Consider the following 16,150-nt stretch of genomic DNA (forward strand, 5'->3'; position numbering starts at 1 on the left):
GATAACTGTGTCCATACAGGATATTAATTGTGTATTTATCATAAATATGTAGTTGTTAGTTGATTTAATGTGTTTTAATATAAAATTTTCTAATGAAATAATAAAGAAAGTGATTGTGTGTCTTGCCAATATTACAAGTTTCTTTAAATGACGATGGTGATGCATGTGCTTAAATCGACACTTTAAAGTGCTTCATAAACAAAGAGAGATAATCGTGTTTGAGAAGAGGTACCAAACAGGATAAAATACTGAAGAGTAACTGTTTGTCGTTTTATTGTGTTTCAAAACGAAATATCTTTACGAAATATTATTGGATGTTTAACTAAAAAAAAAGAATACTAATTTTTATAATTTAATCTGTTAAAACATTTATTTATTGCTGTCTTCTTTTAATCCCCCTTGTCATTGCTCATAACACTTTCATTTGAAAATAGACAATGACTTGCAAAAAGTAAATTGTTTTGTTTGTTGTATTCATCCAAATTAAAATTGAAAAATGTTTGTTACGTTCAGAACTTCAACTTTTATTTTATAGACAACAATAAAATTCTTAAGATTGATTTAATTAAAAAAAAATCTTGACTTTTGGGTGAACAGTTTTCACACGTGGGTACAGGTAAGTAGGTCATAATCAAGATAAACAATGGCAGTTTTATGGCTTGGGTGACCTTTCATGCATACATTTTTAAGATTAATTTAAATCCTTAATGCCAATTCAAACAATAAACAAGCAATCAATACCATACTAATTTTAATCAAAACAACAAGGTTCAATGGACACCCAAGCTGTCAACACATGGCCATTGTTGACAAAAAACATCAAACGAAACTGGCATAATTAAAACAATGAGAAAAGTATAATTATTTTATTACGATTTTTTATTTTAATATGACACAAATAAATATATTCAAAAATACTCTCAACTTTCTCACCAATCTGAAAATAGAAATGAAACAAATTACGGTGTGAGTTACAAAAGGAGAAAATATTCATGACACTATCAGGTCAGTAGAATAAATATACGTTTTCTTCAGTCTGCGCTTAATATTCAGGTGCGTTTTATGTAAGGACAAAAACAATCTTCCCCCCAAAAAACGGCCGTGCGGCTTATAAAACGATGCGCTTTAAATTCGAAAATATACGGTAATTTATTTTGATGATATTTACATAAATTCAGGATGCAAATGTACTCACTAGCAGTATGAATGGTAAATCCAAAAATGCTGACATTGATAATATGTAATCAAACAATCATTTAATACTAGGTCTATTATATAAATAGACATTGTAAGCATGTAAGAAGAAAGTCTTATTATATAATTAAGATATACAATGATACAAATCCAAGGTCAGCATCTATTACAGAAGGATTTGTCATGTTGCTGCAATATGAATATAGGTATAGACATTGTCTGAGCATGATTACCTATCTAATACAGGATAAAAAGAGTATATATTTATTATTGCCATTGCTGAAACTTGAACTTTGCAAATATTTTGTGTAGTAATATAAGAAAGGTCAATTATATCTGTTTTAATTTCAAATTTTAGTGGTATAATGTCCTTAACAGCATGGATTTTTATGAAATTTAAATTATTTTGATTAAAAATGTTACACACATTTATTCAATATTTTACTCATTTGATATAGAAAATTTAAAAAAAATGAATACTCCCATACAGAAAATTATTGGCTGGGGATAACATTGGACAAATCTAGATAAATTAAAATCAATTGTAAGGATGCATTTACTAATTTTAATATCAAGGTCATGTTGGTTGACCTCTAATTTCAGACATCTTGGTTTTATCATAGTCATACACAGTTATTACTCAGAACCAATAGCATCTTGCATCATCACTATCATTTTTGAAGCAGCTTTTCATCTTCAAATTTTTCTCACCTTTCAATAATTAGCTCATCTAAAGATCTTTATGTAATTTCATTTATGCTTTCATGTGTGATTTTTTTGTCTTCTGTGTGAAGAGCTACAGATGAATTTCTCTTTTTTCCTCTTCTGTGTGAAGAGTTACAGATGAATTTCTTGTCATCTTCAGTAGCTCAAGGTCTGTTACTACATCAAGATGTGACTTTGATCCATCAGGGAAAAGCATGATTATCTTTGCAATTATTAGATGTTTATCTGGTCTGTTAATTTAATCAGAAAACATAGTGTAAAACTTATCAATTCAGAAGTGAAGAGTGTTTAATGAGGTTTTCTGACAACAGGAAACCACATTTAGCATTTTTTAGCCAAATATTACTTTTCCAGAAGAAGCAGCTTTGAAATACATTTTTTTGTATTTTCTTTTCTGACATGAGATAGTCATGATATAGTGGGGTGTCTTGCCATAGATTTTTTTAATCCTTGTCAGGTCATCATATCTTACTTCTATCTTTCCCTGGCAAGAATGTATCAAATTTTTTTGACTTTTTAGTTTGATCTTGGCAAACTTTTATTCTGATAAAATTTAACCTTCAGTTATGTTATGTCTTTAGCAGTGTTTCTCAGATTTCAAAAATAAGATTTAAACATGATAAGACTTTATAGTTAATCTTGTATGCATCTGCGTAAAGCACACAAACGCTTGTAGGTTTGAGGACAAAATTATTTGTCTGGGCACAGGCAACTGTAACATAAGATTTAAACTTAAGACTTTGTAGTAAATCTTTTATGCATCTCTGTAAAGCACACAAACGCTTGTGAGATTGAGGACAGAATTACTTGTCTGGGTATAGGGAACTGTTAAATAGTGGATCAGAAAGACAAGTCTAACTAAGCATTTTATTTGAGAACAAAGTTTGTATAGTCAGGAACAAAGCATAATACATTCATATAGACATGACATAAATGTGATGTCATCCTGATTATGCATGTAATTTTGTCACAAGACATAAGCACCCATCAATCAATCAATCTTTCCATATTCAAAATGTTCCTACAGCAAGTAATTGCAATTAGGTCTAGGAATCATCTTGTCTGCTTAATTAGCTAGTCCCCTAATGTAGAAAAACAAAAACAATGTTTAATTGCGGTTGTTTTCAAAGTGAAAACAGACAAGACTTCTCTGCACTCTACCAGGATGTAGTTAAGCAAACTTGTATATAAGATGACATGATTTATGGTAACATAGCCTGTGCTAATTCTAAGATTCCAAGAATCCATGGGGTGAGACACCGATAGATCTGTGTTAATTTGTGACAACGATTTGTTTTATATAAAATACAATTTCTAATGAACTGTAGAATATAATTGAATCTTGTTTATTAAGGTCAAACAATATTGTAATCAGGAAGTATTGCATTGTGGGACTTTTATATAACATTTATTGATTGGCTCCAATCTTTAGATTATATTTGAATTAAGTCTATTTAAACCAGAGTTGTGTAACCTTTAGAAAAATGCTTTAGGGCACAATTGTTTTCACTTCTGGTATATTATTGTTTTCTATACATACCAGGGTATTAAATCTGATATTAAAGCTGAAAGTGCTAAATAAATGAGAAGTTGAACTTTAGGGAGCTTCTAGTTATTAGACCCAGGAACAGTGTTAAAAGACACTTATACAGGTTGTGCTCATTGTTAAAGGCTGCATAGTGATGATGTCAATCATATCCCCACTTATAATTTTTATATTTAAATACATAGCACTCATTTGATGAAGTAAACCCTTTCCAACAGATTGATCATTTTGTTCTAATGTTGTACTGTTACACCACTGTCTCAGGTTAGGGCAAGGATGAGTAGTCAAAAACATGTAAACACTATTACATTCTTAATGTGCCTGTCTCAAAGTAGATGTTTGTAGTCAAGTGTTAGTTGTTTGTTGCCGTCTGCTAATTTGTTTTTCATATTAGCTTACATCAGACTGCAGTTTTCTCTTTTGAATTTAATATTCTGTTATCCCAGTTTCCTAGGATCTTTTCTAGCTTTTTATATTCATTATGGATTTTGCTCTTTGTTGAAGATTATATTGTGACCTTTTGTTGTTTACAGCCTTGTCCTTTGGTCTCTGGTGGATAGAGGTCTAATTGCAAATCAAACCTCATTTACTTATTTCTATATTTATATAATTTCATTATATATGTATTGTATTTTTATTTGCAGAGAGAGTTCTCAGAAGATATGGTGACTTAGGAGGTGAAGTTCATTTAGTGGACTTGACAAAAGGAGGCAATGGGTTAGGTATCAGTTTAGCAGGAAACAAGGATCGTAACACGATGAGTGTGTTCGTGGCTGGTATCCAACCAGAAAGTGTGGCAGCTAAAGATGGACGTATTGAAATTGGAGATGAATTATTAGAGGTATGAGTCGAATTCTTAACTTACTCAAGAATTTGAAATTTTAAAATTTATGTCAGGGAAAATACCTTTCTCACATATGAGTTTAGTTCAGGATGAGAGAGTAAAAAACGACTTTGTGCAAAGCCCATACCACATAGTCCGCTATAAAAGGCCCTTGAATTGACAAATGTAAAACAATTCAAACGAGAAAACTAACGGCCTTATTTATATATGAATAAGAACTAAAAAAAAATATGTAACACATCAGCAAAAGACAACCACTGAATTACAGGCTCCTGACTTGGAACAGGCACATACATACAGAATGTGGTGGTGTTAAACTTGTTAGCGGGACATTTTTGCTTCTGAATGCTTACTCACATACCTTATATAATTGTATTGAATTAGAAACTTACTTTGACATATTGTCAAATTTAAGCTGAAGGTCCTTTTGATTTTAAATTTTAGGTCATCAAGTAAAAAGTTATTTTCAAAGATACAAAATATTGCTCATATAAAGTATTATTTCAAATTCTCTTTAGAAGTCATTTTAGGTTATTATAACTGAAACATGGAATAAAAAAGCAATAAAAGTTCAAATCAATTGATCTCAAAACATTATTTTATAAAAACAGACATAAATTGTTAGAAATTACATACATTCTAGCTGCTTTTGATTAAATTTAAATCAGAGACATATATATTAGTGAAAGTTGAAATAAAACATAATTCAAAAATGAATAAAGCCGACAGATTTTCACATGATGTAAAATAAATCATTATTGTTGCTTAATTTGTACATTATGTTCAAATTTCATTGTTCTTGGTGAGAAAATATTGATTTGAAATTTGAATATGATTATAATTTTAGGTTAATGGGCAGGTGCTATATGGCAGAAGTCATTTGAATGCCTCAGCTATCATCAAAATGGTATCAACTAATGTAGTAAAAATAGTTCTAGTCAGGTAAGGATAGAGAAATAGTGCAAACCAATTTATTTCCTTTTATTTAACATTTTCTAGCAGACGTTGCAGAAATCTTGTTTCACAATTTCAACTCTGTTGGTGCATTCATATAAGAAAGGGTCTAAGATTGGCAAGGTTGATTTACAGCCACTTTATTTTTGTACTCACAAAATTGGTATTAATAAATTTCTCTTTACAATCAATTGGTTAATAATAGTTGCAGCAGAATGATATGATAGAAAAGAGCTCTTAGTCAATATCATCCTTTAAACTCTGTAGGCAATAAAAACTCAGTAGGCAATAACATCCTTCAAACTGTATAGGCAATAACACCACACAAACTGAGCAATAACATCCCTCTTGCTTTGTAGGCAATAACATCCTTCAAACTCCATTGGCAATAACATCCCTCAAACTGGTGGCAATAACATCCTTCAAACTGGGCAATAACATCCCTCAAACTGTAAGCAATAACATCCCTCTTGCTTTGTAGGCAATACCATCCTTCAAACTCTATTTGCAAGTACATCCCTCAAACTCTGTAGGCAATAACATCCCTCAAACTCTGTAGGCAATAACATCCTTCAAACTCAGTGGGCAATACCATCCTTCAAACTCAGTGGGCAATAACATCTCTCAAACTCTGTAGGCAATAACATCCTTCAAACTCTGTAGGCAATAACATCCTTCAAACTCTGTAGGCAATAACATCCATCAAACTCTGTAGGCAATGACATCCTTCAAACTCTGTAGGCAATACCATCCTTCAAACTCTGTAGGTAATAACATCTCTCAAACTCTGTAGGCAATAACATCTCTAAAACTATGTAGGCTATAACATCCTTCAAACTCTGTAGGCAATACCATCCTTCAAACTCTGTAGGTAATAACATCTCTCAAACTCTGTAGGCTATAACATCCTTCAATCTTGTAAGCAATAACATCCCTCAAACTCTATTGGCTATAACATCATTTAAACTCTTTAGGCAATAACATCTCTCAAACTATGTAGGCTATAACATCTCTCAAACTCTGTAGGCTAAAACATCCTTCAAACCCTGTAGGCAATAATATCCCTCAAACTATGTAGGTTATAACATCCTTCAAACTATGTAGGCTATAACATCATTTAAACTCTTTAGGCAATAACATCTCTCAAACTATGTAGGCTATAACATCTCTCAAACTCTGTAGGCTATAACATCCTTCAAACCCTGTAGGCAATAACATCCCTCAAACTATGTAGGCTATAACATCATTTAAACTCTTTAGGCAATAACATCATTGGAGCTCTTTATGCAATATAGGAAATAACATCCCTCAATCTCTGTAGGCAATAACCTTCCTCAAACTCTGTAGGCAATGATATTCCTTTTCCTCTGGGGGGCAATTATTACATAATAGTTCTTGAATAACTGGTCATTATCATGATATATGGACTGCCCACAGGACAGTGGTATTGACTAAGATAGTGAAAATGACTGAGCCGCTGGCAAGGTCATTATCGCTGTCACAGTCAATACCACTGTCCTACGGGTTTTTGTTGTTAGTGTTTCTACCTGATCAATTTGTCAATGGCTTAAACATGGTACAGATGCCTTTTCTCCTCTTTTATCATCAGATTTATGTCCAGCTTTTAGAGTAGAGATTCATCTAGATTGGCAGATTTTTTCAAAATGGGGTAGCCCATGGGTCATTACACCCTAGGGCAAAAGCTACAAGTACTTATGAGTTTTATAATCTTCATATCTATTTGAACAATCATAGACTTTGTATTTATTCATCCCCTTTTTGAGTCATTAAAGTTTTTAATCATGGCAACAGGATTCATTACAAGACAAAATAACAATGAAGTAAACATATTGTAGGGATTCTGTTGACAGATTAATGTTTGTAAACACATGATTTTACATGGTTAACAATGAACTTATTGTACTAAACTCAACTTAATTCATTTTATTAGAAGTGATGCATAACATTTTGATTTATATTATTAGAAAATTCTACACAACATTTCATTTCCTGACAACAACAAAATTTCTTGTGAAACAAATCATACTCAAAATCATTAATAATAATATATTTGCATTGAGATCACTTCTTACTTACCGAAAATAAGAACATTTTTTGTTGAAAATTATGAAAAGAAAATTATTATTAACACACAATAGAGAACGAAGGGTTTAAGATTTTCGAAGTGTTTTCTGTGGTTATATACATGGATTTGCACAGGATTATAGAATTTTTGTTTCTGTGGTTTAATTATATAAAAAAACCTATTAAGTTACAAAGCTGAAAGTAGAATTTTAATTTGGAAATTAAGTTCTGCTTTTATTACAACTGTAAATAATTGAATTTTTACTGAAATGTAAAATTTATTAATTTTAACATGGTGTTCATTTTGAATTTACATTAATCCTTCCTTAGCTAAGAAACAAATATTTAACACAAAAACTTGAACCATGCAATAGCTGATATAGGTTCCTGAAAGTTGAAACATAATTATAAACAAACATTAACAAAAGACAATCACAGAATGTCTGATTTCTAGTCTGGGATTTTACATCTAAAATGGACAGAAATATGGCCTATATGACCAAAAAATGTAGCTTTATAAATATATACTGTGATGCTTATCTTTTGCATACTTTACAGGAAATGTTTCCATCATATACAAATATTTTTTATACACCATTTATGAGCATTTTGTTTTCTGGTCTGTGCATCAATTCGTTCGTCCATCCGTCTGTTCATCCGTCTGTTCATCCGTCTGTCCTGCTTCAGGTTAAAGATTTTAGTCGAGGTAATTTTTGATGAAGTTTTAAGTCCAATCAACTTGAAACTTAGAACACATGTTCCCTATATGATATGATCTTTCTAATTTTGATGCCAAATTAGAGTTACCCCATTTTCACGGTCAACTGAACATAGAAAATTATAGTGTAGAAGGGGCATCTGTGTACTAGGGACACATTCTTGTTTAAAAGTGCAAGAAAGATTTGTACTTCATGTTAGTTTTCAGTCAATATATATAGTTTCCTTCACAACCTTTTCAAGTAATTCTCTATGATTGTATCTATATAATACCAGCTTGTTTCTTAATTTTGGATGATTGTTTTATTTTGTAGAAGAGAAGATAACTTAGATCAAATGGCAGTGAAACCTCTAAGATCTTATCCTCCAGGATCCACAGAAGTAAGTTAGGAATTCTTAGATGATAAAACATTAAAAGTATCAACAAGCAACAGAATGAGTTGCTGAATGTTGATTTTAACATCTAATTAGCCTTATAATTTTGGTTGATTATAACACAGAGGTTCTGCATTATATTGCGAGAGAAGTCTGAGAAAAGTTATTTCACAATATAGGCATAAAGAGTAATACTTAATATGTGAAAAGGCATAACCTTTTGTCAACAGTTTTGTCATGATCCTAATAATTATTACAAAACAATAAAATTGAGAATGGAAATAGGGAATGTGTCAAAGAGACAACAACCTGACTGAAGAGTGAATACCCGGTAAACACAGTTTGTTTTAGTTACTGGTATTTGGACCACATCAATTAAGATCTAGTGGACATACAAATGCTGGGCAACTGTTGATGAGGCTGCTGGTGCATCTGTGCATCAATGCCTCTTTCCATCAATCTGCCTTATAAGCACTATCATCTTTAGAATTTTAAAATGGATTTTGATGAGCTCAGTCTTTCAGAATATATACATTATAATGAAATCTTTTTTACACATTAAACTTAACTCTTCGGAATGGTAAAATTTATTAACATTCATGTTGATAATACTTATTTATGATTGGTTAATACCAATGAGACAGTAATCCATATTTAATATCATCATATAATAAGCAGTTAGTGTGGCTTTTAATGATAAAATAGTATTTTACAATGGATTATAGTATTTTTATTATTCCCTTGCATTAAATTTGGTTTATTACTGTCAGTGATTGTTATAAAAATGAAGATAAGAATACTTATGATATTTGAGCTGAGTTGGATAGTAACCAAACTTATGCAAGTGCACGTATACATGTACATATGTAAGACTGTGTTTGATTTTCGACCATTCAAATATGAATGATGAATTTTGTAGGGTTCTCACATCAACTCCGTTTTCAATCAGTTAGGCCAAATAGAAATATATGTGTGGTTCCAATAACCCTACCATCCCTACTTTTTCGGCTTAAAAATAGCCTACCCTTAAGATTTTATTGTAATTTTTCATTAAGCAGTGTTAAAGTCAGAATGTTGCTCCCATAGACTCAATGTAAAAAAAAACATAAAATAAAAAAATATCCCTACCTACCTACCCTAACTTTTTTTCAGATGTAACTGGAACCACACATTCTTTTTTATTTGGCCTTATAGATTTTGCTTGTATATTTTCCAACCCAAAATAGGAAAACAGATGTATGGATATTGATTTGCATACAGTTGATTTCTATAGGACGCAGATGATTTTATACATGTTGATATATATATTTTATACATTGTAGGATATATCTACGTCCCCTTCACCTCCTAAGAAGCCAGTTACCTCCCCTGAAAACATTCCTTCTTCACTTGATGTTGTCCAAGTAGTCTCCCTTATAAAGGTATGTACAAATGTACAGCTAGTCACTAAGTACAAGAAATTGTTTGCTGTGATCATTTTATGCCAGATTCTGTAATATTGGCGATCTCATGAAAATAAGTCACTGGTAATAAATATAAAAAAAAAATGAAATATGCTTTCAAGATGGTAAATTTAGTTTCTATTGCTTAATTAAAACAAAAATTATACATAAGAAAGAAAAAACAAAAGGGAAAAATTCCTGTGTAAAGGTCAGTTGGTCACAAGTGAAGGTCACAGTTGCTAAAGATAACTGTACATAGTATGAAATACTTCAAAATCTGGTATCTAGATCAAATCTATTATTTTTTTTCTGGAATGTGCTTTTTGGCCAGGATCATAGGTTTTTTGGTCTACAAAAAAGAGGACCCAGAAGGGTTTCTTTATAACTAGGCACTGGAGTAAGCATTTATAACAAATGAAAACATTGTAAAAATTGAATACAAGTAAGTATATGAAATAAGAATTTCAAGATTTTAGTTGTCTTATTTGTTAGTACATGTAAAAGCATACTAGAAAACAAGATAATACAAATGTCACTCTTTTTTTTCATGTATCAATTTTCTTTAGACTTAAAGTAACCAGTATTAATAGAATGTTTAAGTTTAGAGCTGGTTTGTTTATTTTATTTGCTAGCTTAGCATTTCAAAACATGTTCATGTTCATAAGAATATCTCTTTGCTATTATTCATTCATTTATCATGAATTTGTTTATAAATCACATGTTTGGTGCAGTTTTATACATGAAGCTTATACAACATTGAAATGATCATCTGTCTTTTCTCCAGCTTCTAAACTTTTATAAGGCCAAATAAAAATATATGTGTGGTTCCAGTAACCCTACCGTCCCTACTTTTTCGGCTTAAAAATAGCCTACCCTAAAGATTTTATTGTCATTTTTCATTAAGCACTGTTAAAGTCAGAATGTTGCTCCCATAGACTCAATGTAAAAAAAACACCATAAAATAAAAAATCCCTACCTACCTACCCTAACTTTTTTTCAGATGTAACTGGAACGACACATACTTTTTTATTTGGCCTAACATCAAATTCATATTTGAATCAGGTACTAGTTTGGCAATACAATGTACCAAGATAAAATGAGTTATTCACTGAGTTTGAATAACAGAAAAGTGAGTTATTAAGTGAGATGAAATAACAGTATACATGTAGAAAATTCATGTTCCATCATAATGCAATTTTTGAAAGTGAAAAAATATCTGGAGAAAACACAGGTAAATGTATGAATACATGTATATTTGAGCTTTTGTGGTGATAAAAGTTGATGATTTATTTAAATGCCAGGCTCATAGAATTGTATATGTTTTAATGTAGGGAGTGTCTGGATTAGGTTTTGCAATCGTAGAAGATATGCGAGATAATCGTCAAGGCATTTATATTCGCAGTATAACACAAGGTGGTGTCGCAGCTAAGGTATGCTATTCATAGATATATCATAATCCTGAATCTCCAGTAAAGAATCAAGTCTCAAAAAGTAATCTCAAGTGATCAAAAATAGTTTTTTTTATTTTAAACATCATTTGGATTGGCATTTCCAAATAATGATATGAAGGCCATTCCCATAAAACGATAAAAAGCAAACTTTCCTTCTTTTACTACTTCTTAATCTGAATGAACAATTATTTAAAATATTTTATATCATTTTTTTACCACAAGAGAAATACTTTAAATGAAAATAATACAGGGAGAATTGAAATGTATTTCTTTTTTGATTTGTACTTTTGGAAAAAGAGACTTATGAAAAAGATCTCTCTAGTCCTTCTTCATAATGGTATCTGTTTATCAGTTGTTCATTTATACAGCAATGGTACTAAATCAACAAAAAGGTTGTCACATGCTTTTTTCTGGAGATAATTACCAATGAACTGTTGGAAAATGTTAAGAATCGCCTCTTAAAAAATGATCTTTTATTTTAATTGTCTGTTCAAGATGTAAGCATGCTGTTGTGAAATGTATTAGACCCCAAGAAATAGAGGAAAAAAATAAAATGTACTTTTGCTGTTTTTATCTTAATTATTTCTTTTAACACATAAACGATGGTGAATGACCGATTTTCATTCATCATTAGAATGTTTCAGTCATTTAAATTAATAAATAGAAATTTGCTACTTAAAGGATAAGGAGGTTTTATTAAAGAAGGAATAGGTACAATTGATTGGTACCCCTATCTTAATCAGTTATCCATTACGAATTTAACTACAAACTTGGCTATAATTTCATATATAATCACCTAGCTTACAGGAAACAACAATTATATCCAAATCGGGCATCACTAAGTGAGTGGTTACTGGCTGTGTGTATTGATGTAAGCAAACTTCTTAATTGTATAATTATTGTATGTTACATAACCCTCCGCTGTTAATTTCAATTGCCCCCAATTGGTTTCCTCTTGTTATCTGAAATCCCTCTAATAATTTGATATGATATTTAATACATTTAATAACTGTTTAAAATAACACTTTCCATTTATAGATAAAACATGTCTCTTATCATAATGACTCTGGTATTTAAATGCCAATTAATTATTTTGGTCACATATGGTAAATTGTTATCATTACTTAGCTGAATAAAGACCTGAAATGGGGGGTCCATTTAAATCTTTCTAAATGGCTATAAAACTCTCAGGTAAATGAAAATTTTATTCTTTAACAAAAAATATTTTGTTTTAGGCTAATCATGAAAGTAAAATGAAAAAATCTTATATATCTACATTCTCATAAACCAAAGTAAAATAATATAGATACAATGGGATGTACCAGTTCTTGTAACGGAGTTGAAGATTAAATTTTATTTTAACGATTTGTTGACATTTGAGTAAAGCATTCCTAAGTGAAATGGACAATTTTTATAGTAATGTAAATAAAAATATACTCATATCAAAACAATTCTCTGTCTGTAGAGAATAAAACCCAACATGCTTTTGTATTTTTGCTTTTATCCATATCAAGTTAAAGTAGCACCCACACACAAAAATTTCCATGGAAATGTCACATCCTCTGAGGTCCTAATTTCATCAACATTAATGTCTACAAGTTTTGAAAGAGTCTTGTTTCAGAAGTAAAAAAAAACTTTTGGCAGAAGAGCATACTGAAAATGATTTTATGCAATTAACTTAGACTCAAAAAAGTTTTAGAAGAAAGGATTTACTGTAAATATCATAATCAATTCACATAGACCCCAAAAATGTATTATTTGGGAGAGATATGAAAAAAACTTTATTCAATTCACAAAGACCCCAATATGTTTTAGTAGATGCAGTTTTTATCTCATAAATGCACCAAAGTTCAGATTGTATTTTTTTTTTAATTATGCATGTTTCTGGTAGGTCTTTGTGCTATACATTTGTATTACCCAAAATGCATTTGATCTTAAAATGGTGAATTGAGAGACAGTTTTAATCCATTGCAGGATGCCCAGTTAAGTGTAGGTGATCAGATATTAGAAGTTGGTGACAAGGAGCTCTATGATGTACATTATGACAAGGTATTTATATGTAAAAAGACCATAGACATCAGGAGCAGGAAGCTGTGTTTTAGGTCATCCTGATATGTTTTAGTAAAATATATTTAAAAAAAAAGACCCCAAATAAGTTTATAGTATATATTATATCGTTTCTGTTACCAGTCCTTTTGTCCCTTATTTTCTGGCAACATAGGGGGCTCAGCGGCCTAGTGTTCTAAGTCGTTACTACTGTAATCGCTAGAAAGTCAACAATGAGGTTGTGAGTTCGAACTCTGCTTGTGTGGGTGCACTTGACTCCAATCTTGATTGACTAGGGTTGTCAGTTTCCCTTTCTAAGGTCATGGTTTTCTCCAGGCACTCTGACTTCCTCCACCAATAAAAAATGGCTACCAGGAAATAGCCCAAAATTGGCACTTAAAAGTGGATTAAAACACCAACAATCAGTTAATCAATCTGGCAACATAAGAATGCAGTTATGAGGAAAATTATGAAAAATACTGAATATTTGTCAGTTTTAATTTGTGAGTCTCACGATATTGCAGACATTAAGATTTGACTGTGATGGTAAAAGTGTTAAAAACCAAGTGCAATTTCAAAGTTAAAAAAAATTTACTCCAAAATTTGTTATTGGTTAGTTTTGTTTTAACTTTTTGACTGAGTCTTTTTTTTTTTAAATGACTGAAAGCAACAACAATATTTTTATTCACAAAATAAAATGAGCAACCTAATTAATAATAATCTGTTATGTTTGAAGCGAAATAACAATAACAAATATAATCATCTTAGCAACTTTAAAGGATTGGCATATGTTTTGAATTTTGTGATTTTCTTAGAAGTCAGTTGAATTAGTGTAGTGAGGACAATGTTATCTTGTCTGTCACAGTTTTGTTTGAACAAAAGTAGGTGTGGAGTTAAGAATATTAGCAGATGTGGACTAATATAAATGAAAGAAACAACTCCTACTACACAAATTTATCAACGAAAACATCCACAAGTCCCTATACAGTTTCAATCATGGACAAGTGCCTACAATGTATGCAAGATTTTTAATTACCCTGGTTTAGGAACTATTTTGTATGACTTCATCCCACAACAGAAATATCTTTAAATTTTCAATTTTGTGATTTAAAAAATGCCTAATGATGGCTTTAGACTGCAGTTTTGATAGAATTCGATTAAAAAAAAATACAGGGTCATATATGTTAACACAGTATATATATGTCATATGTTTGAAAATGACACTGGTAAAGTTCAAAGTTGATAATCAACACGACAATGGTAGTTTATGAAGAAGCTGTCATACATCATTAAAATGTAAACAATAATTTTAATATTAAAGAACGAATTGTTTATTTTATTTTCGTAATTAGGAATGTTTTTGACTGCAGTATGCATTCAATGTGTGTTATTGACAGTGATAATTTTTAGAAAGTTCAGCCATTTTTCATATTTTTTAGGCAATAGAAATTTTAAGAAATAGTCAAGGAAAAGTCCGATTAAAAGTAAGAAAATGTGGAGTAGACACAATAAATTACAGCGGAAATAGTTCACACCCACCTGCAGTCTTTCAGTTGGACAGTATTACAGGTAAAGTGTATTCTTTTGATACATGTATAATCAAACATGCTTTAAGTTGCTGAAACTACCACGATTTTAACCAAGTTGTAGAAGTTAGATTTGTGGTAGTAGTGTCAGACCAACAAAATCAACAAAACTCAGAGATGAAATAACATTGAAATTTAGAAAAAGATATTGAGTATTTTCATTGTACATGTTTTCAACACCAAAATAGAATAATTTTTACAGCCATGAGGGGCCAGGAAAACTATTGCTTTCACTTGTTGTTGATTTTAATGGTCCTCTGTCATTGTCGTTTTGAAAATCTTCTTTTTTGAAACCCCTCAACAAATTTTAACAAAACTTGCTGTGAACTTCTTTAATGTTTTTATTATAAATTTTGTATAGTTTGTCTTTGCCAGCCAAAAATTAAACATGGTGCCCCATGGCTAAAAATATAACTTATGGATAAAATTGCAAGAAGTTTATCCAATATTTCAAATATAGAAAAAAGGAGAAGTGGTATGACTGCCAATGAGACAATTATCATAGACCTTACAGGGGCCGATCCAGCCATTTGAAAAAGGATGGGTTCCCAACCTAGAGTAAAGGGGGGTTCTAACTATATGCTCCAATTCAAATGCATGGATGGGCCAAAAAAAAAAGGGGGTTCCAACCCCTGGAACCCCCTGGATCCGCCAATGCCTTAGACAAATGGGAACCACTACATGTCATATGGTCTTCATCAATTAACGAAACTCATATCATATATATAAACCTAAGACAACCCTATGTTTTGCCAAAATGGGAATCAATGTCAAAAGAGATTACTGTACCAACTCACTAATTTACTGTGGATCCCAAATTTCATGGAATGAGGAAAACATAAATTTTTTGTGAATATTTGATTTTATGGTTTTGCCAAAGTCTGTATATCGCCTTATAGAAAATTTGTAATTCATTGAACACATAATTTCATGGTTCAACTTTACCCACAACAGACAATACTCAATGTATTTTTCTTGCTAGTTTAAGCCTTATTTCAACTTTACCCACAATAGACAATACCCAATGTATTCTACTTGCTAGTTTAAGCCTTATTTCAACTTTACCCACAATAGACAATACTCAATGTATTCTACTTGCTAGTTTAAGCCTTATTTCAACTTTACCCACAACAGACAATACTCAATGTATTTTTCTTGCTAGTTTAAGCCTTATTTCAACTTTA

At 31.0% G+C, this 16,150-nt stretch overlaps 1 protein-coding gene across 17 annotated transcripts in view; it reads left to right on the forward strand.

Annotated features, from left to right (window-relative positions):
- LOC139488930 (multiple PDZ domain protein-like) overlaps positions 1 to 16,150 on the forward strand; it is a 160,649-nt gene that overhangs the window by 122,248 nt on the left and 22,251 nt on the right. For all 17 annotated transcript variants that reach the window (XM_071274941.1, XM_071274948.1, XM_071274988.1 and 14 more), the window contains 7 exons: positions 4,111 to 4,307; positions 5,158 to 5,252; positions 8,381 to 8,447; positions 9,764 to 9,862; positions 11,215 to 11,313; positions 13,309 to 13,383; positions 14,820 to 14,949. In XM_071274941.1, coding sequence (XP_071131042.1) covers positions 4,111 to 4,307; positions 5,158 to 5,252; positions 8,381 to 8,447; positions 9,764 to 9,862; positions 11,215 to 11,313; positions 13,309 to 13,383; positions 14,820 to 14,949 — 762 coding nt within the window. The remainder of the gene's footprint in view (positions 1 to 4,110; positions 4,308 to 5,157; positions 5,253 to 8,380; positions 8,448 to 9,763; positions 9,863 to 11,214; positions 11,314 to 13,308; positions 13,384 to 14,819; positions 14,950 to 16,150) is intronic.

This window comes from Mytilus edulis, chromosome 1, assembly GCF_963676685.1.
Source record: "Mytilus edulis chromosome 1, xbMytEdul2.2, whole genome shotgun sequence".
Classification (NCBI taxonomy): domain Eukaryota; kingdom Metazoa; phylum Mollusca; class Bivalvia; order Mytilida; family Mytilidae; genus Mytilus; species Mytilus edulis.